General features: G+C 45.1%; 1 protein-coding gene across 6 annotated transcripts in view; it reads right to left on the bottom strand.

Moving 5' to 3' along the window:
- Pde8b (phosphodiesterase 8B) overlaps nt 1-20,731 on the bottom strand; it is a 226,948-nt gene that overhangs the window by 83,625 nt on the left and 122,592 nt on the right. For 3 of the 6 annotated variants that reach the window (XM_028871664.2, XM_028871661.2, XM_037209497.1), the window contains exon 2: nt 13,028-13,084. In XM_028871664.2, coding sequence (XP_028727497.1) covers nt 13,028-13,084 — 57 coding nt within the window. Of the gene's footprint in view, nt 1-13,027; nt 13,088-20,731 lie in introns of all 6 variants that reach the window. The other 3 variants (XM_028871660.2, XM_028871662.2, XM_037209496.1) reach the window with 1 other exon arrangement.

Here is a 20,731-nt window from a genome sequence, read left to right as displayed (position 1 = left end):
ACAGAGGATTGGACACAGGTAGGTGCTCAGTCAGTCTAGTAAGGAATGGACGGATGTTGCTGGCTGCGGTTGTAAGTTTCCTTACAGCTCAGCCTATTTTCAAAATGAGGGAAACAGCAGAACCACTGACAGGGTAAGTAACGTGGGTTACGCAGGTTACCCGATGATTTGCAAATGTACACATCTGGTTCAGCGCAAACGGTGTTTGCTTCCAAGTCCCTGGAGGCTCCCCGAGCTCAGCACTAAAATATCTGTAAAGACACAGGGACTTCAAAGTACTGACAACAACCTGCGAGATGAATGTAAACAACCAACTCCTGCCAACACAGGCAAAGACTGATCCTGAACTGTGAGGCTGACACAATGAAACTGGGGATGACTTGCCTCTCTTCGCCCATTGCAAAGCACAGTCCCACCCATGGAAAAGGCGGCAGGCACCTTGCACAGGTTCCCCTCGGCATTCTTGAGCTCAGGAATCCAGAGTCTCTGGCAGTTGGAAGCCAGGGAAGCTTTACCGTCACATGAACCTGTTTAGGGTCTATCTTGAGCACCGAGAATGAAGCCCCAGGGGAGCGAGGGTGGCCAGTCCTGTTCGTTGCCATGTTCCCGTGCCCAGGAGAAGGCTGGCACTTATGAGCTGCCCAGTAAAAGCTTGATGGTTGAGACAGTGACTACTTATAGGGTTTATAAGAACTACAAGAAGGCTATTTCTATTTTATTTTTGAGAAAGGGTCTTGCTGCGAAGCCCCAGGTAGCCTTGAATTCATAGCTCCTGAGCCCGCTGAGTAACTGGGATCACAGGCATGCGCCATTACCAAGGGCTTTACTCTCATCATGTAGGAGTGCGGCATCCTTCAGCAATAGGGTACAATACAAAAACATAGTAATTGAAGGCATTGCTAAGGCATTTAATATTCTCCAGCATCCATTTCTGATTTAAATAATTGGGAATAGAACAGTAGTCTCTCAGCATGGAGGGCTTTTAAGGCAATACCATAGGTCATGGTAAGATACCCAAAGTGTTTCATTTATAATCAGAACAGAAACAAGCCAAAGTGCCCAACAGCTACCATTATTTTTTAAAAATACCTTATTACTTGAACATTAGAAGCCCATAAGGAAGTAGACACAATAATATGAGTCTCACCCACCCATCAATCAGTTTCAGCAAAAGCCAATATGGGTTTGCTCTATCCCTCCCTCTAACCCAGTGGTTCCCAACCTTCCTAATGCCTCGATTCTTTAATACAGTCCCTCATGTTGTGGTGGCCCCCAACCACAAAATTACTTCCATTGCTACTTCATAATTATAATTTTGCTGTTACAAATCATAATGTAAGTATCTGATATGCTATCCCTGTGAGGATCTCAAGCCACAAGTTGAGAACCACTACTCTATCCCAAATCCTGTGTGTGTTTGTGGCAAATCCAGTCGATATACATCATGTCCACACATATCTGTTAAACAGAAAGATTCATTCCTATAAGGACAAAACCATAATACCACTTTATACCTAAAGCTCCCCCAATAATCCCTGAACATTAGTAATATCCAAATATATCATCTATGTCAATCATCTTACACTCTGAATAATTTTCTGTTTTCTCAAATATCATGCTTCCAGGAGCAGAATAATATTTTTTTTCAGCATGATTTTAACATCTTTTTTTTTTTCTAGCACATGATTTAATACCATCTGCCAGAAAACATGGGGTGGCTCTATTTTTCTCAGAGCTCATTCTGGCCAAGGTCTATCACTCCAGTCTGGGATGCTTCTAACCTTTGCAGACACTGAGACCCCACTAGAAAGAGGCAGGAGGGAGCTCTCCCGAGAGAGGCGAAGGGCACTGCCTGGTGGGTTATGATATTGGAAAGAAAGCCTTTCAGACCAAACTGTTGCTATGGCAAGGACAATGAGGAAGATCAGGTTGAAGCTTTCTCATGCATAACGTGATTAACCTCCTCCTTGGTCCAACTGTGATATTAGGATGAGAAACAATGTGTAGAAGCCAAGAGTGAGAAGCCAACAGAATCTTTTGCCTCACGTCTGTCTGGCTATGTGATGGGTCTATAAACAAGAATCTCAACAAACCACACCCTTTTCCTTCTGATGGTTATGGCTCAGTATTGACTAGTACAGTAAGAATACAGGTCTACTCTCCTATTGGACGTGTGCGTGCGTGTTCACTCTTCCAGTTCTGTTCCTATAGAGAACTCTAGTACACATGCCTTTCTGATGTTTTGACACCCGGGGCTTTGACACCGGGGAGACAATATTTCTCAGAGTTATAAGTTCCTGACTACCCAGGTGCTCAGCATTCAGGACTCTGTCCTCCTGCCCTAATCAGCTCAGGACCAGGCACCCACAAACCAGAAACAATCCCTATGTCCACAGCCCCCAAATTGCCCAGACACTTGTCCAGACTTGTCAGTCTTAAACAGCATATGCGGCCTGTCCTTACTTTCTCATAAAAACACAGGAAGGCTTCCTGTAACTCTCACTTGCTGGTCCCTGGGAGTCCTGACTGGAGAGCGTCTGAGGGGTCCTATTGGTGTGATGGTCTCCTTTCTTTTTGAAACTTTAGCCATATTCTCAATGGCATATTTTCCAAGATGTATTAGCTTATACATATAATAATAAAAAAATTTTACATTTGAAATGGATTATTTATATTAGAAAGGCACTTGCTAGAAAATTTCTTTGGTGATATTTAAACTTCTTTCCATTTATAAAACATTGATTTAGAAAAATCAACCCCAAAGCAAAGTGAAAGTCCATAGATTTTTTTTTTCCCAGAGTACAAAAAACTACAGCAACCACCTTGTGATGTGTAGGCCTACTCTAGAAAAATCATTCCTTCCCCTAGAAGGTGGTAGATCCAAGTCACCAGGATTGGACCTTCTGTCTCCAGCTCCCAGATCACAGCTGCTCTAAGGATAGTCCGTTTCCAGAAATGTGGATTCCAAGAAGTGAAACACAGAGAGTGATGAGTGGAAACTGTGGCCACTAAGAGTAGAGATATTGGAGGAAGGACTTGAAATCATCACTGTCAAAGTGCTCAGAAGTGGTCCCACTGCCACCCCTTCTGAGCCACGGTTTTGAGACTCTTCCCTGGATTCTGCAAAAAAACTGGACCTCCTCTCTCTCCCTCCGTGTGTGTGTGTGTGTGTGTGTGTGTGTGTGTGTGTGTGTGTGTGTGTGTGTTTACAGTACTCAAGACCCTGGGACTGGAGCTCAGGGGTAGTGATTGCCTAGCATGTGTGTGTCCCAGTCCCAGGGTCCTGTTGACTGACTACCCAGGCTTCCCTTGAACTTACAGTCTGGAGCTGTAAGAGAACATCTTTTATTCTGGGCTGACTTCGGCCATGTTGGGTTCTGTCCCTGTAAGAGCCATAACTATGGCCAGGCAGCTTCTTCTGCATGGTAGAACCAGATCATAAAAATGGCCAAAGAACAGTCTAGATAAGCACTGTGACCTCTGAAAGTTTCTGTCATGAACTTGCAAGCCTCCTACCTCAGCCTATGGAATAGCTGAGATTATGGGCCTATGCCATCAGACCCAGCTGTACTAATATATTTATTTCTTTACTTACTTACTTTTGGGCAGAAGGCTGTTATTGCAAATTTTAAAAAGTAAGACATACAGCCCCAATCAGCTTTAAATATTTATAGACTCATGGTCATTTGTGGATATTTAGTGGCCATTCACCAGGGCAAATCTCATAAAAGAATTCTACAAGATGTATTTCTTAGAACTCATCATTAAAGGCATATGATTGAATTTGTTTTGTAGGCAGGAAAGGCAAACTGACCCTCCCGCTTACTCTAAACATAACATTCAGCATTCATCTGAAGCATATTTATTTGGCGACATATGATGCAAGGTGCCAAGAACTGCTATGGAAGAGAGGACAGCCGGAGTCCAGCCTCTGCTCCTTGGACCCTGCAGGGGAGAGAGTTGAGAGAGAAGATAATGACGACCAGGACACATCCTCCATTCTAGACTGACCTCTGCCATGTTGGGTTCTGTCCAGGTAAGAACAGAACTACAGGCAACCCCTTCTGCATGGTAGAGCCAGATCATAAAAATAGCCAAAGTACAGTGTACATAAACCACTGTAACCTCTGAAGTTTTCTTTAAAAACTCTGTGAGGTTTGGCCTGTTGGTCATAACACAGACAAATGGAAAAAGTCTATTCGTTCAGCATGCTGTTGTTGAGGACATTAGGGACACTGGGCGCAATGTGTTGTCTTCCTCTCCAAGTGTCTCAGCAACAGCTCAACAGTGTCGGCCACAGGGAGGTGGCATCTTTTCTAAGCCTTGACAAATGGTCTTCGGTATTGCCAATGTCATGCATCAATCCCTGGAAAACCTTTAATGAATGTGGCGTATTTGGCTGGCTTCACTGACTTTGTGGCCCTTCATCCCACTTATCACATCAATAAACTGTATCCACACTGGCTATGTGTCCAGTGTCCCTCAAAGAGGACAGCAGCAGCAGCAGCAGCAGCAGCGGCGGCGGCAGCAGCAGCAGCGGCAGCGGCATTCTCCCCGGGCAGCAATGTCTCCTCCTCTAATCCTGTTTCTATTTGATTGACATGTCTCAGCACTGTTACTTCTCACGGATTGAGTTGTGTTTGTTGGTCCGTTCCTCCATCAGTGATCTATTTTTGTAGTAGGTTGTGTGGGTTTAGCATTGAATCCCAGGAGGCAATACAACTGTACCCTCTGCTGTCCATGCTTCATCTGAATGACAGATGGGCAGGAACCAGTGACAGAGATCTTGAAAGAGTGACATGGATGGTCACTGATCACGCTATTCATGATCTGTGGGCTGAAGAGCTATTGGTAAGGTCCACGCTTTACATAACTATTAACATGTAAGACACCTGGGTAACTGTGCTCTGAAGTCAGGGGCCTAGAGGTATTTAAGTATTCTTGACGTGGTGCACGCTGGGTTACCCACACTGCTTTTCAATGGAAGTGGAAGTCCTTGTCTGCCAGGCAAACAAGCCCTCCAGTGCCCATAGAACTTCGTCAAAATCTTTTTATAACCATGAAGTTTCATTGGTTGTTCACCCTAAGGTAGAACGATGAAATAAGGGCTGAGGCAGGGCTGGAAGAGAGAACGAGGTGAACAGGCTGCTGGGAGAAACCATAGGGGCCATGCATGGTCACATGCTGCAGGAGTCCCTGGGTAGCAAGGGACTCTGGGAAAAACACATGTAACTACAGTTCACAGGTTGGGATTAGGGACTGCCCTAAGCAGTGTCGTGGGACCCCACATCTTCCCACCCTCCTTCAGCAATCTTTCTTGCCAGCCCAGGCCATTTTGCTTTTACTGTGAGTCCTGGTCACAATCCTGAGAAAAAACTCAGGACTATCCTTGTAAGACTACCAACAGTCTCCTTCTGATAATGAAGCTATGTTTCCTGAGGAAAAGATGCGAACAAAACTACCTTCTTCTTGACCTGAAGGAGGTGCTGTTAGTGTTCGTTATAACTTGTGTTCTTTATTTCCTTTTTCCATTGTGTGTGTATGTGTGTGTGTGTGTATGCATGCATGCATTGGCGTCCTCTTGTATGCCCAGGGGTGATGTTGGGAATCTTCTTTGGCCACTCTTTACTTTTTTCACTGAGGCAGGGTCTCTCAAACAAACCAAAGTTCACCAATACAGCTGGTGTCACTGGCCACCCTGCCATGGGGACCCCCAGTTTCTGTTTCTGACTGGAATCACAGGCAAACCTACTCAGCTTTTCTTCATACTTGCAAGGCAAACATATTAACCACTGAATTGTCTCCTCAGCCCGATTTGTGTCTTTCTTAACAAAGGTTTGTCGGTGTGTCTTCAAATAGACTCTCAACGTCTATAGTGAAACACCCAACTTTCAGTGCAGTATGTTGGGTTGTAAGATACCTCTTGGTAGCATAACTAGAGTCATCTGAGGCATATCAACATACACAGATCATGTAAGATGCACCCACAGGATACTGAACTGTTAGTCAATTTGATTTGAGGCAGAGCCAATCAAGCATTGGGGTGGGGCGAATCATTGACCTGGAACTTATTATAAATGTTCCTAGGAAAACGATGCTGGGGGAGCTGGAGTTTGATGGGAGCTTCCTCTCGGCCAGCCACTAAACCCAAAGGACTGTGATTCTTTGAATGTGGCCGCCATTCTCCTTTTATAGACTTCATGTTGGATGATGACTAAGAGACATATCCATAGCCACACAAATAACAGGGTGTAAGTTGAGGCCGAGATGACCCCAGACTGGCTGGACGAGCTAGAAGGCACAATGTGGTGGCGGCAGGAGGGACAGACAGGAAGGGAGACCCCACTTCACTTCATCCCCACTGCTGAGTGGCAGCCGGCTACCCCCAAGGCCATGTGCTCCCTGACACAAAACCCATGCATAAGCCAGGCATGGTGGTTCATGCTTACCATCCTGGCCCCTGTGAGACTGGAGCTAACCTAGGCTACACAGTGACGTTCAGACCAGCCTAGGGTACAGCAACACTGTCTCAAAACACACAAAACCCATACTAAATGGCTGTGGAAAACTTTATACCCATATAAACACAGAAGAACACTTTTTTTTTTTTTTTTTTTTTTTGAAGGAATCTGCCTCGCTAAGAAAAGCTTAGGCCATGGCTGTGGGGATCCAGCTCCACGTTTATTGGAAAGCCCGGTGTGAGGGGAGTGGGGACAGGACTCCAAGCAGAGGCCTGTAGATTCTACACGCTGGGGAAATAAGCATGTCCAGGCATTGATGAAGACGAGACCGCTTGATTTCTAGACGGTGCCACACTGATATGAATTTACTGCTTCATAATACACCCCCCCCCACACACACACACACATTTTATTTTCTGGGCCAAGATTGAAAACCACGACTTTCTCGGTGAGTCATATCCACTCACCCGGGAGAGATGCACGGCACAGCTCACACTGCTCTTCTAGCACATTCTGAGCCCGCCCCCCGCCCCCCCCCACCGTGCTCCTGGCAGCACTGTGTGGCATATCTCAGCCCCATGCTCCACACCCCAGTTTCCCCTGGTGAACTTGGAAATGCACCCCAAAGCAAGCACATACTGAGAGACTCTCATCTCGCCGTTTCCTCCCAAGCTTGACTGATGTAGCTAATTCATATCTTTGACATTGCAGGGAAGCAACAGAATAGATGTTTTCTCACAAGGGGTGGGGCAACCCCCCCCAAAAAAAAAAACAAAAATGAAAGCACTAGGACATAGCTTTGTTTTTCTGAGGCAGTTACAAAATCAGCAGCAGAAACACAACCCATGACCAGCTAGCGATGCCCCTGCTGTTAGAGGGTTTGTACCTCTGTCTGTGGCCAGAGAGCATCTTGCCATCTCCATTTATGGTGCATTGAGTCTTGCACATAGTAGTGACTCGGATTCTTAATGTCCTACATATTTTTTAAGTTTTAAAAAATCCCTCTGTTCCTCTCCCCCTGCACTCAGAGAGCTGTATGCCCATACTTGTATGTAAGAGTGAGTGAGTGAGTGTGTGTGTGTGTGTGTGTGTGTGTGTGTGTGTGTGTGTGTGTACTCTTACGTGCTATGACTCTCTTGTGAAAGTCAGAGGACAACCATTGGAGTTAGTTCTCTCTCCAAATGTGTCCTAGGACACCAGCTCAGGGTTGTCAGGCATGGCGGTTGACATTGCTACCCATTAGGAATTTCCCTGAACCTAGAGCTCCCCAGTTCAGTTAGACTAACTGGCTAGTAAGCCCAGGAATTGGGTCTACCTCTCTCATGCTAGGACTGCAAGTGTGTGTCACCATGCCCAGCTTTGCATGTGGGTCCTGGGGATTTGAACACAGGTCCCCATACATGAGCAGTGAGCACTTTGCTGAGTGAGTCATCTCAGCCCCTACACACACTCTTGCCTATATGCATCTCTAATCACTCTGTCTATGTTGCAACAGGACTAACATTCTAGTCCTTTCTCTGGGTGGTGGGTTCTCACTATATGTTTTATTATGGTTGAAAAACTGAATACTGCTCAAGAATATATATATATATATATGATATATTTGATATATTATATATAAGTATATATGATATATTTGATAATATATATATATATATGCAATCAATTTAAAGTTTCAGGCAACTTTTTCAGTTACCGAGAAACGGTTATGAAATGGTAGTTTAATCTTGCAAAGGACAGATCATATTGGAAAGGACAGAAATGCAATGTAGCTTGAGATGTGATCAAGTTTGACCTCTTAGCATGTGCGACATATGTATGCATGTATTGTGTAATACAAATTCTTACTGGAATGTATCACTGGCTCACCAAAAGCCAGAGTTATGAAAATGAAGGAAAGAGCCACAGCCTAGGAGAAAAGGCTTTCTATAAATTCTGTCAAAGAACTTGTAACAAGTACACATGCAGAATTTCTTCTTGGCTGGGGAGGTGGCTCAGCGGGCAAAGTGCTGGCTGTAAGAATATGAGGACTTGACTCTGTACCCGCCCCCCAACACCCATGGAAAAGCTGGTCCCAGCAATGGTCCACAACCCCACGGCTAGGCGGCAGAGAGCAGAGCATCCTCACGCCCAGTCTAGCCAAACTGGTGGGCTATGTCTTAAAAAGGTAAGGTGGAGAGTGACAGAGGAAAACACGTGACACCCACCAGTGGCCTCCACACGCACAAGCACCATGTCCACCCACATATGTGCACACATGCTTCACACACACACACACACACACACACACACACACACACACACACAAATTTCTTCAACATCCTTGAAACATTAACTCAATTTAAAAAAAAAAATGGACAGAAGATTCAGCCAAATAGAAAGTGTGGAGTAGCCAAAAAGCAAATGAGAAAGATCTTCACTGGTCATGGGAAAATGCAAATCTCAACTATGGTCTATGTACCTTATCCACTAGGGGAGCTGAATTAAAGACAACACCCAGCTCTGCATTGGGAGTACAATCTTTTGTCCCTTGTTAGAACGTAAAATGATGCAACTTGGTAAAAGAGGTGGGTGTATGTTTAAAGAACCAATTGTTTTCCTCAGTGCTGGTAATCAAACCCAGGGCCCCGTACCGGCTCAAGTAGGGTTCTGTTACTGAGTCATAACTTCATTTTTTGGGGGTGGGAGTGGGGGAACAAAACAAAAAACACTAAACACATTTTGTTATTGAAATTTGTTAGGCAAATTTTTAAAAATTCGGATTTGGAAAAGAAGAATGATCATATGATTTTACACATAAAAAAAAAAATCCCAAGGACTCCATGAAAAAGAAAGACTAAAGACTGCATGGGGACCGACAAGATGGCCCAGAAGACAAGGGTGGTAATGCCTCAGCAGGTAAGGGTGAATTTGACCCTTGAACCCACATGGTAGGAAAGGACTGGCTAACGTTGCCCTCTGGCCTCCACACACACACACACCATGGCACTTGTTTACTCTCCCGCCAATAAGTGAATAGTTTTTAAAAGGATTGTATGAGCCCCTAAATGAGTTCAGCAAGGGTGTAGGCTTGGAGATGCCCAGGGCCATCTTGAAAACTAAGAATCAAGTTGGTGACTGGGACTCACTTCACAATTTCAAGCCCCTTGCCAGAAGACAGACATATAACGTAATTTATAGTTGGCTGGTTTGGTTTTTTGTTTTTAAGATTATAAGTGTGTAGTCTGAGTGTGGGTTTGTGCACATGAGTACAGAACCCACTGAGTCCAGAGGCATTGGAAGGCCCTGCAGCTGGAATTACAGTACTTGGGAGCTGCCCAACATGGGTGCTGGGAACTGGACTCGGGTCCACTGAAGGGGCAGTGCATGCTAACTGATGAGCCATCTCTCAGCCTCCTGGTGGACCATTGGTTGTCAAAGGCTCCAAGACAATGCAGCAGCAAGAGTATTTTGAACTGTCACTGCCGGGATACCTGGATGGCCCATCCTGAAAGGAACCAGCTCTATCTCATACCACAAAGCTAGTTCAAAATGGACTGCACAGCTCCAGGGAGAGGGTGAGACCACAGAACACTCAAAAGAAGGCAAAATAAACCTCCAAGTTAGACAAGGGATTTCCTGAAATCCCCCAGTATGGCATTGAAAGACACCAAATGATGAGAATAAACTTCAGAAGGATACTTAAGATATATTTTTCAAGTAAACCTAAAAAACATTTGAGGAAAGAATGACTATTATGAATGGACACATAAATATGAAGGGTAAATATATAAATATGAGTTACAGCGTTCGGAGGGGAAGAAGGAGTAAGGAGCTAAATTAAGGGCTTAAACAGTGTCCACAATGTTGCTCCTGACTGGGGAGGGGGAAGGTTCTCTGAAACAAATAGGGCATGATGTTAATATTTGATAGAAGCAAATAAAACAGTTTATAGTTTGGCAAATTGCATTCTTAAAAGAACGATGTCTCCTTATCATGAGCCTCTCGGCCAGCACAGGGCAAAATGGAGGTGAATGAGACTGACGTAAGCCTGAAGTAGTCACCCAGGAAGTGTTATGGAAATGGCTTTGAGACTAAACCCACAGTATCAGCCCCCTTATTTGTCACTGCTTTGATTCAAAACTGGAGTTCAAAGTGCGAGCCCTTAGAACGATGACCGGAATTTTCCACTTGCTTGTATTCTATGCAAATAGATGTGGCTTGTTTTCTCTCTCTCTCTCTCTCTCTCTCTCTCTCTCTCTCTCTCTCTCTCTCTCTCTCTCTCTCTCTCTCTCTCTCTCTCTCTCTCTTTCTCTCTCTCTCTCTCTGCTCCTAAATTTGTTCTCATCAAATTTTCCCAAACTAAGCCTCCCCCTTTGGTTGTTTTCTTTCCCCTAAATCTGTAATTCCTTTTGAGCAGCTATGAAGCATTATTTTTCCTCTGCTCGAGTCTCAAGCGGCACGTGTCTTTAGTTGGGTCTTGGCCGTCATCGTTAGCCTGGGTGGTGTACCTGCATCTCCCTTGTCCCGAGGGTAGAATCAGCCTCCAGGTTCTGACAAGCTACGGCTGTGATGAGAAAGAGGCACGCTTACTCAGGACCAACGGGCTACTGCGTGCAAATGATTTAAACGGGGAAGAAGTTCAGGAAGGCAGAGGGCTGAGGAAGTAACAGCTGCTCAGTGGTCAGTGCTGGAGCTGGCCAGTCCTGCAGCCGAGTGGCCTTCCTGGCTTTGGCACCCAGCTCTTCCGTCTCAGAGCCCTGTAGGCTACTCGCTTAAATCACCAGGGACACAAAAGGGGGGCTTTTTATCCTCTTTTTTTATTATTCTTTTTAAGAATTACTAATATAAGTTGGATAAGTAACTATTTTCTATAGATCTTAGTCCCTGGCTCCTGACCAAGAAGAGAAGCCTGGACATAGTTTTGTTTTTTTCTTTTCCTTATTTAATTTGTATATTACTTCTTAATAATTTTAGATGTATATATAATCACATCATTTATCCCTTCCCTCTCCTCCCTCCAAACCCTTCCATACACCAATCCTTCCCCTCTTTCAACCCATGGGCTCTTTTTTCACTAATTGTTGTTACATATTACTGTTGAGTCCAAAGTGGCCCCCTTCCCCCAAATGATAGTGACACTCACAATGTTGTAAATGACAGTCTGGGCTCAGCTCAGGCTGGACCGTGGCTGGGGAAACAGAAGGATTGCTAGTGGATAAACAAAAGCCTAACCTCAGCATTGCTCAGGAACTTGGGAAGAGGGCTTCTGCTTGTCAGGAAGAGCCATGACACCCTTACCTGCCTCTACAGTCCAGAGCGGCTACCGTCTCTAGTAACACATACCTCTCTAATACACACCAAAGTCCCCATACCAGCTTCCGGGCTCTTCTGGTCCACAGCCCCCTGCCTCCAACTTCTCTAACTTCCAGTTCTTGCTTACGTACTGGTTTTCCTCCTGATGCAAACATACCCCTTTAAAGCTGGTGAGGCTTTCCCCGCCTTTTGCTATTCTCTCTGCCCCCCCCCCCCAGAAAGGCACTGCACTTTAAAATTCCCCAATAAACCTTTCTTTCCACCCACGGAATGGTCTAGTTCAATGGCTTTACTCTCCCCTTGCTTACCATTACTTGGATGTATGTTCTCGGTGTGGACCATTTGGTATTGGGTAACCACTTGGTGTGCTCTTCCCTGGGGAAGACTGTTTCTCCCACTCTCAGCAGCCCTTAGTTTCCTCTAGTTCTTTGTGTAGGGCTGAGGCCTCATGGGCTTTCCTCAGGCCACTTGGGCATGTCTATTGTTGTCCTTGTTCTTGTTGTAGAGACTTTATGGGTGAAGCTTCTGACTCTCCTAGGAAAATCATCTCACAGCAAACTCCCTCTTCCCCGGGCTCTCACCATCTTCCTGCCTTTTTATTGGTGAACTACAGAAGGGAATGGTCCCACCATCTTTATTTATCAATAAAGATACTGATCAACCAAAAAAAATCACCTACATGCATACTGTACCCACATCATTTTCACTCCCAAACAACAGTACCAGGTGTCATTACTGAGCATCTTCCACAGGTAGACAGTGTTTTACAGTAGCATGCAAGGCAGGGTTGTTACACTGATAATCCTCTGTGAGAAAGGAAATCTCATCTCCCCTGTGCCAACGGGGCACGAGACAGAGGAAGGAAACAATATGCACAAACTCATACTGTTGAAGAGGCCGAGCCAGAGTCACACCAGCTGTGGCTCTCAGCAAAGCCACACCCCTCAACACATGTTAGTGACTTCCTCCCTTTCTGTGGGTGGCAGGATGTTGGGTTGTTCTTCCCCACAATCCACTGGGCAAAGTAGGGTGTTATTTGAGTCGTCAAAAACCAATCTGATTTTTGGAGCATGATACTGAAAAGACAAACACACACACATAAGTGTGTGTATATGTGTGTGTGTGTGTGTGTGTGTGTGTGTGTGTGTGTGTGTGTGTATTGGGGAGGGGCAAAGATGGTTAGCTGTTGTTAATCCAGAAGATTGCTCAAACATTGCCCATATAGCCACGTACCCCGAGAGCAAAGCCCCTCCTGAGGGATGGAACTATACCTGGATAGGGTCCTGCGTCAGTCTCATGGGCCCGATGCGTACCTCCGCAGAAGACACCTGCTAAATAAAGGACAACATGTGAGAAGTGTCACGTCTTCAGAGTAGAGGTTGCTAAAACATTCTGTACACAGTAGACTATATTATGCCACTTCATAAATGATGGACGAACCTAACTCACTGACCTGGAGACAATTTAGGAAGCATCCTATACAATTCTTTCCCATTCACTTATGTGAATCTATACACTGTATGCACTGGGAATATCCACAAGGCTATATATCCAATGGTAAATGGCAGGACTTTGGGGTATTTTTACTTCAGGCCCAAGATTTTTATAATAAGCATGAGCTGTTTTATTTAGAGAAAACAATTTGATGATTATTAGCTGAGCACCTACTGTATACTAGGAGCATCATTATTATAACTATACTATATACTATACCTACTGATATTCTGAAATTCTGAGAGTGGAACATGCTAGAGCATGCCTACTGATTAAGAGCTGCCTCTCCATTCACACCTTCTTTTTCTTTGGGCTTTAGCATGAGGAATAAACAGCTCATTCTTATCATGGATACTGCCTCCATCTCAGTGGTATTTCCTCAAGAGGACACAGGGGTACCAAACCAGGACCACAAAAGGCTAACCTTTGCTCAGGTTCCTTGGGCAAGACTGGAACTATCAGTTGCTCATTAGTCCACACTACCTAGTTGCCCTTGACTGCAGTGGAGAGCAAATGCCTATTTGCCTTTACTTATAATCACTTTACTTGGATTTCTAAAAGTGACTTTTCTCCGAATGAATTTGGCTGAAGGTCTGGACCTCATCTCCAAGGATCCATTTTTTTTTCTCTAGGTGACTACAGTGACTTGCTACTTGGAAGATTATCCTGCCTGAAACACACTATGACAGCCTCTGTCTGTCTGTCTGAAGAAGCGTCATCAGCAAGCAGTATGTGACCAGGGACATGGCAATGATCCCGAGCCAGGCTTGATCCATTAAAAAAAAATAAACAAGAAAAGTCCAGCTTCCTGGGCTGGGGATGTGGTCAGTTGGTAGACAGCTGGGACGCATGAGGCCTTGGGTCTGGTAGTACACAAATGGGCACAGCAATATAGGGTTGTTCTCAGCCACCTCAGTTTGAAACCAGCCCTACGTGGGATCCTGCCTCAAAACCCAAAACCAAACAACAACAACTCCAAGGTAGAATTTAAATTATACTTTAGAAGATCCAAACTATTTCCCCTTCCCCCTTTCTTCCTCCTCCCCATACTTAACTCTGGTCACTCAAGCTGTAATTTCTTCTCTCTGTAGGGTGGATTTTCCACTTCACTTCAGATCTCGTTGTTAGGAAATAGGGCCAGCAGAAATCCAAGACCCAAGAGATTGCCGGCAGGTAAAAGCCCCATAGCCTAAGGAGTCTGATCCCCAGAACTAAAATACAGGTAGAAGGGGAGAACTTCTTACACAAGGTCATCCTCAGACCTCCACATGTGTTCTGTGGCATGCACCATGAGTGAGTGCATGCACATACACATATACCAAATAAATCAAAATTTAAATGTAAGAAAAATGAAGCATCAAAGGAATAAAATAAAAAGGGCTTTCTTTGGAGGCTAAGAGTCCGAGGGTAGGGTGCCTGCAGGAAGAACTCAAGCTGCCCGGACAAAAGAGAATTTGCCCCCATTTGACACATTGCCTGGTATCCTTTGGCAAGTCCCCATCAGGCACATGATGCGTGACCCTGCTAACCTCCCTCAGTAGTGGGAGGCAGCTAGTTTAAAATCCACCAGGAAGCTGTATAGCTGAAGTTTTCTCCAGTCCTGCCTGACCCACAGTCAGGACAAATCTCTCTCACCCGCCAGTCCCGCAGCTGCTCAGACCCAACCAAGTAAACACACAGAGACTTATTTATAAACCGTATGGCCATGGCAGGCTTCTTGCTAACTATTCTTATATCTTAAATCAACCCATTTCTAATCTATAAGTTGCCACGTGGCTCGTAGCTTACTGGTATCTTAATATCTTCTCATGGTGTCTCTCTGACTAAGCCTTTTACTTCCCAGAAAGCTGGGCAATGGTGGTGCACGCCTTTAATCCCAGCACTTGGGAGGCAGAGCCAGGAGGATCTCTGTGAATTTGAGGCCAGCCTGGTCTACAGAGCGCATTCCAAGAGAGCCAAGGCTACATAGAGAAACCCTGGCTCAAAAAACAAAACAAAATCCACCAGGAGACAATATGATGACCGTGAACATACCCTGCCTCTCTGTCCCAGGCATTGTGCTAAGGTGTGGCCTTAACAGGACACCAAGCAATGGCCATTGATGGACAGCACTGTCTTAAAGGTAACACTTGTTCTAGAAGATACTACCTTCCTGCCCCAAGACAGGAGAGACCATAGATTTCTCATACAGCCACAATGGTCCCCACTTTGGCCTCTGCCTGGACTGACTTGGCAGAAGCCAGGCTGTGATCTCAGTAAGAGGAATGCAGAGCCAGGTCCTGTCCCAGGTTCCTAACTGTCCCCTACTTATCTCCTTCCATCTCCTTGTCCATCTGTCCCCACCTACGACTCTTACTCCAGCTTGGGGGCCTCAGTCTACCAACTCCTCTAACCCTGACTCATACTTTGCTTCATGTCTCTTGTCTTGTCCTTTCCTTCTCAGGTTATGCTCTGGGTCATCTGACCTTGGCCTCAATATCCACGGAGGTCAACTGTCTCAAAGGAACCTGACTCTTCAGGATGGCCCGGGCAGTGGACAGCAAAGGATAGCTGTAGTACTTTACAAAGCTCCGTTTCAAAATTTGCCACCTCATCATACAAATACACGGATGCCTGTGTGGCCAAGCCAAGAGTCTATTTCAGAGGGTGAACTTTGAGCGACTGAAGATGCGTAGGTGTGCAAGTTGGCTCTGCCTGCAGGAACTGAGCACCTCTGCCAGGGACAGAGAAACCAAACCAGGGAGGAGGCCATAGACCACAAAATCTTATTGCTCAGAAAGAGGGAAGGATGGGGACAGAGGTGATGGATAAAATTCTAGGCCATGTCAACCACACGGCTTCCCGAGTCACCTAATTAGTACAGCGTATGCTTAATCACACTGTACAACATTTGCCATGTCATGCATTTGTGTGTATGCATGCATGTGTAAATGAGAATATACCTATAACTACATGCTTGTCCGCAGGGCCATGCACTCCCCTTCAGATGAGATAGTTCTCTAGGGTAGATAAGAAAGAGCCCTACTTTTAGCATTTGCTGATTTCACCAATGGCCATAGAGCTTGGCTATGCTGGCATAAAAAGAGAGATCCCTTGGTTCTGCGCCTGGGAATGCACCTGTCCATCGCATGAGAGTTGGTGAGAGTGAGAGTTGGTGAGTGGTGAGCTCCTTCAGTTTTTATTGATCTGCAAATATCCATTGCTTATTTTTATTTGCTAGTTTAGCTGTATATAGAATTCTCCTTTACAATTTGAAGTTGAGACGGAAGAGCTAATTCTGGTTTGGGGAGACTGAAGAAGCATCCGTGAAGTCGGGCAAGCCATGAAGAATAGGAAGATGAGAGTAGGTTGGGGAGGAGAATCTAGTCACGGAAGAGCCTACGCAAGGACAGGAAGGCAGAGGCGTGCCTGGGGGAGGGACACAGTGCTCAGAGCGGCTGTGTTACGGTGCATGAAGGGGAAATCTGGGGGTGAGGGAGACCCCAGGGAGGAGCCTTTTCATTCTGGAGGCAACGATCCCCATAGTGTAGGATTCCGAGTTACCATGATTGTATTTGTGACCAGAAAAACCAAGCCTGCCCACTTCCTGAACAGACAAGAGCAGAGGTTTAATAACAACCCAAATGACACAAAGCAAGTAATCCTCTGAGTGGGAACAAGTGACGGAGTGAAGAGCAAATGGGAAAATTCATCACGGTGGCCAGACACAATGCAGGGAGGAAGGACACGGCTTGACTTCCCGTCAACAGGCACGAGCTCCAGCACGTTGCCTACTAGTGCAGCATGGGTGTGCAAGAGAAAGAACAGCTGCTGGGGCTTCCTGATCCACCTAGCAGGGGCTGCCTTCTCTGGTACTGACTGCCACACCCCTCACTGGTTTCTGCTCCTGGAAACTTGCTGAGTAACTTGGCATTGACTTTTTTTTTAATTTCATTTTTTATTTAAGAAATGTATTCAATTTACATACCAACCATAGATTCCCCCTCTCATCCCTCCTCCTGCTTCCCCCCAGCCTTCCCCCTCCCATCCCCTCCCATGGTGAGTCTGCAGAGCCTGGTGCATTCAGTTGAGACAGGACCAAGACCACCCCCCTCCCACCCCCCCAACCCCCATGCATCAAGGCTGAGCAAGGTGTCCCACCATAGGTAATGGGCTCCAAAAAGCCAGCTCATTGGCATCGACTTTTACAGCTGTCCTCAAACCAGAAGGAAGCGGCTTCTCTTCTCTTCCTCTTGTTCTGCTCTTCTTTTGGCCCTGATGTTAAACAGCACTTAATCCTCTCAAGACGCCCTCAGACCACCATCAGCCCTCGTGTCTGCTTGGCTGTGTTGCTCCTGTGTTTTGAATGGACCCCATCCACCCTCCAGCTTCCAGGTAGAGAGGCCCCAGCACTAAAAGCATGCGGTGACGACATCATGTGAGCCTGGGAAGCAGTATTCCAACGTGGGAACCCGATTGCACCTTGAATGCTTCCTTTGGATAACTATGTCCATCACCTCCAGACACCATCTACTTCCTTTCGTTTCCTCAACCATGGCCTACCTGTTGGCTCTGCCATCACACTAGCCCCTAGCACTCTGCTGGCTTGGGTCTGGCTGTCTGCTCTCCAGTACTTCCTGGTGCCTCTGAAACCCCGCACACTTCAGAGCCCGAGAGGTCAACAGGAGGCTCTTGATCCCATCCCCTTTCCACTTCTATCTCTGGTCTTGATGGTCTGTCTGCATCTCCTCTTTATACAAGAAACCTACAGGGAGACTTTTTAAATGAATCAAGTCCTGCTTCCCACTCTACAGGAAGAGAGTCCAAAGATGGAGCCCTAACAACAGTATATCTTATCTCTGTGAGTGCAGGAGGTTAAGAGGTTTGAGTCTCCTCTGCTGAGCAGACATGTCAGTCACAGAGGTCTCTTCCATGGCTTCTCCCACAGATTCTATTACGTGTATGAGTAGGTAGAGTGTGGAAGCCCCAAAGCCCAACCAACATTCCGCTGTTGGACCTGTACACAGGTACTCTTCCAAAGCACAGGTTGTTTACGATCAGGCAAGAGGAAGATACCTGGAGGGTTATCCATGCAAAACAATACCCCTAGATTATAACAAAGAGCAATACAAGTTCTTTAAAGTCCATTTTTTTCTTACACATATATAGGAGGAAGATGAGTAAAAATCAAAGATGATAGGCAATATTCTTCTTGTCTTAGGCTCTGATGCTTCATAGTATGTTTTATCACATGGATGTAAATATGGAAATATCTTCTCATCAAAAGACATAATCATTAAAAAGAAGACTAACCAATTTGACTTTAAAATTATAACTTCTGTTCACCAAAAACAAAGACAAAAGGGGCATAGTCCATGGAGAGATAAAACCTAAAATATAGAAAAATCAACAAATATTAGTAACTACAATATATATCTAAAAGTTTTTAAAACATCAACAAAAAGGGATTTGAAAGAAAATCCCACAAGAATGGAAATACAAGTATAAAGAGGTGTTCACCTTGTTAGTAACCAGGCAAAGTGAAGACTTTAAACTATAATGTGACATAATTTTATATCCAAACATTTCAATATATAGAGTAGTATATATTGTATAGTAGTAGGATGGCAAACCAGCTCACGGGGAGATGGCAGACCCCACAGCGAAGCTCGCACGCGGTTGGGAGATGTGTAAACTGGTTCTGACACTGTGATAAAGCAGTTCGGGGGTTTCTAGGGAAGACTAAGACGAGCTCATTCTAGAGCTCAGTCTCCTATGGCAGTCTTCTAGGGGACATGAAGGCATTTACAAGATCGTTAGAATCCCATTAGCCATTAAAACATTTACAAACATCCTGATTCACAATCCACTAACATCTATCAGCAGGTAACACTGAAGAAAAAGAAGAAAGGATCTGCACAGCTATCAAAATAAACCGACCTCGACGACCACACTGGTTCAAAGACGACGACAACAGGATAGTTTTGAAAGAGTAAATACTTTAGAATACCACCTAGATCAAATGTCTAAACTTTTAAAACAGCGGCAAGGAAAGCTAAAGACTCCGTTGTGGTGATTTAAATCAATGCCGACATGTTCTCAGTGGAGGCCGGTGATTCTACAGGAAGACAAGGGAGGGGAAATGTATGTCTTCATACAGGGGCATTTCAAATATATAAAGATCTATTTTTTTTTTTTTTTTTTTTTGGTTTTTCGAGACAGGGTTTCTCTGTGTAGCTTTGCGCATTTCCTGGAGCTCACTCGGTAGCCCAGGCTGGCCTCGAACTCACAGCGATCCGCCTGGCTCTGCCTCCCGAGTGCTGGGATTAAAGGCGTGCGCCACCACCGCCCAGCCTATAAAGATCTATTTTTAAATCAGTTGGTAGTAAGTTCTCAGCTAATAAACTGTATACTTTCAGATTACATAGCTTAAATATTACAAAGTAAAATATGCTACATCTTGTAGAGATCAGCCTAAGTAGATAGGCTAACATTAACTATTAGACAACATATAAATATTCTACACATACCATTTTGTTTTCCAGTCAAGCCTTTTTTGATAAAAAATAAGATACTATTTTAAGAATACAGATAGTTTCTCTGAAACTTGGTAAAATAAAATAATAGAAAAGTAGGCTGAGATTCGGGGGCCTTGCTAGAGATGTGTGCCTGTTCTGTGCCTCCATAAGGTGAGAGGGGGCTGATGATTCTCCATTGTGCATCATCTCATGGCATGGTTACAACAATCCCGTCATAGGCCCCTTTTCATAGCTGAAGTGAACACCTCACCCCAAGGGGTGTAGCTGAGATAGAGGCCCACGCTTGTCTTAGTGGGAAGGCTGTGCTCTTAGTTGTGGGTTTACTTATACTTCAGTTTGTTCCAGAATGATCCAGATGATGAAGGTATGCATATGTCTTAAAAAAAAATTGCAAGGTAACTCATCAATGAGATACAAAAGATTGGCTGAGAAATGCCAAGTTTGGGAAGCTCAGCTCAAGCTGTTCAGTACAGATGTTAGCCACCAAGCACACACCCATGAGATCAAGCTGCCAGGGCAAAGGAGGAGAGGATGGCGCCAACCACACCATGTCACCTCTCCATTCCCCACCATCTCTGTGGTAGAAAAGACTGTGCTTTAAGAAATGGAGTCATTGCTGCTGGTGAGTCTTGGCAAGTGATGGGAGAAGAGGATGTTACAACCCCCCCACGCCCCCCCACCCCCACCTAGAAAATCTCATCAGCGCTGGGGCAATAGACACATGCCGAGGTCACCTTGGCCATACGTCAGAAACTTGGCCAGCATGATCCGATGGAGGAGCCATTTCCCACATGAATATCCAATAAAAAAGAAATCATTCATATAGTACAGCCATGCTATCTACTGCGTGAGAAAAGAAGTCAGCTGGATATTAATAATGCATTAGATTAAAATAAAAGTCTAGATTATAACCCGTAGATGACAAATGCCTAATGGAGGCCAGCACAAGAGCCTTAGAGAGTT

This window comes from Peromyscus leucopus, chromosome 11 (genome assembly GCF_004664715.2).
Source record: "Peromyscus leucopus breed LL Stock chromosome 11, UCI_PerLeu_2.1, whole genome shotgun sequence".
NCBI lineage: Eukaryota > Metazoa > Chordata > Mammalia > Rodentia > Cricetidae > Peromyscus > Peromyscus leucopus.
The sequence above is the reverse complement of the archived record's forward strand: the minus strand, read 5'-3'. Positions and strand labels throughout refer to the sequence as shown.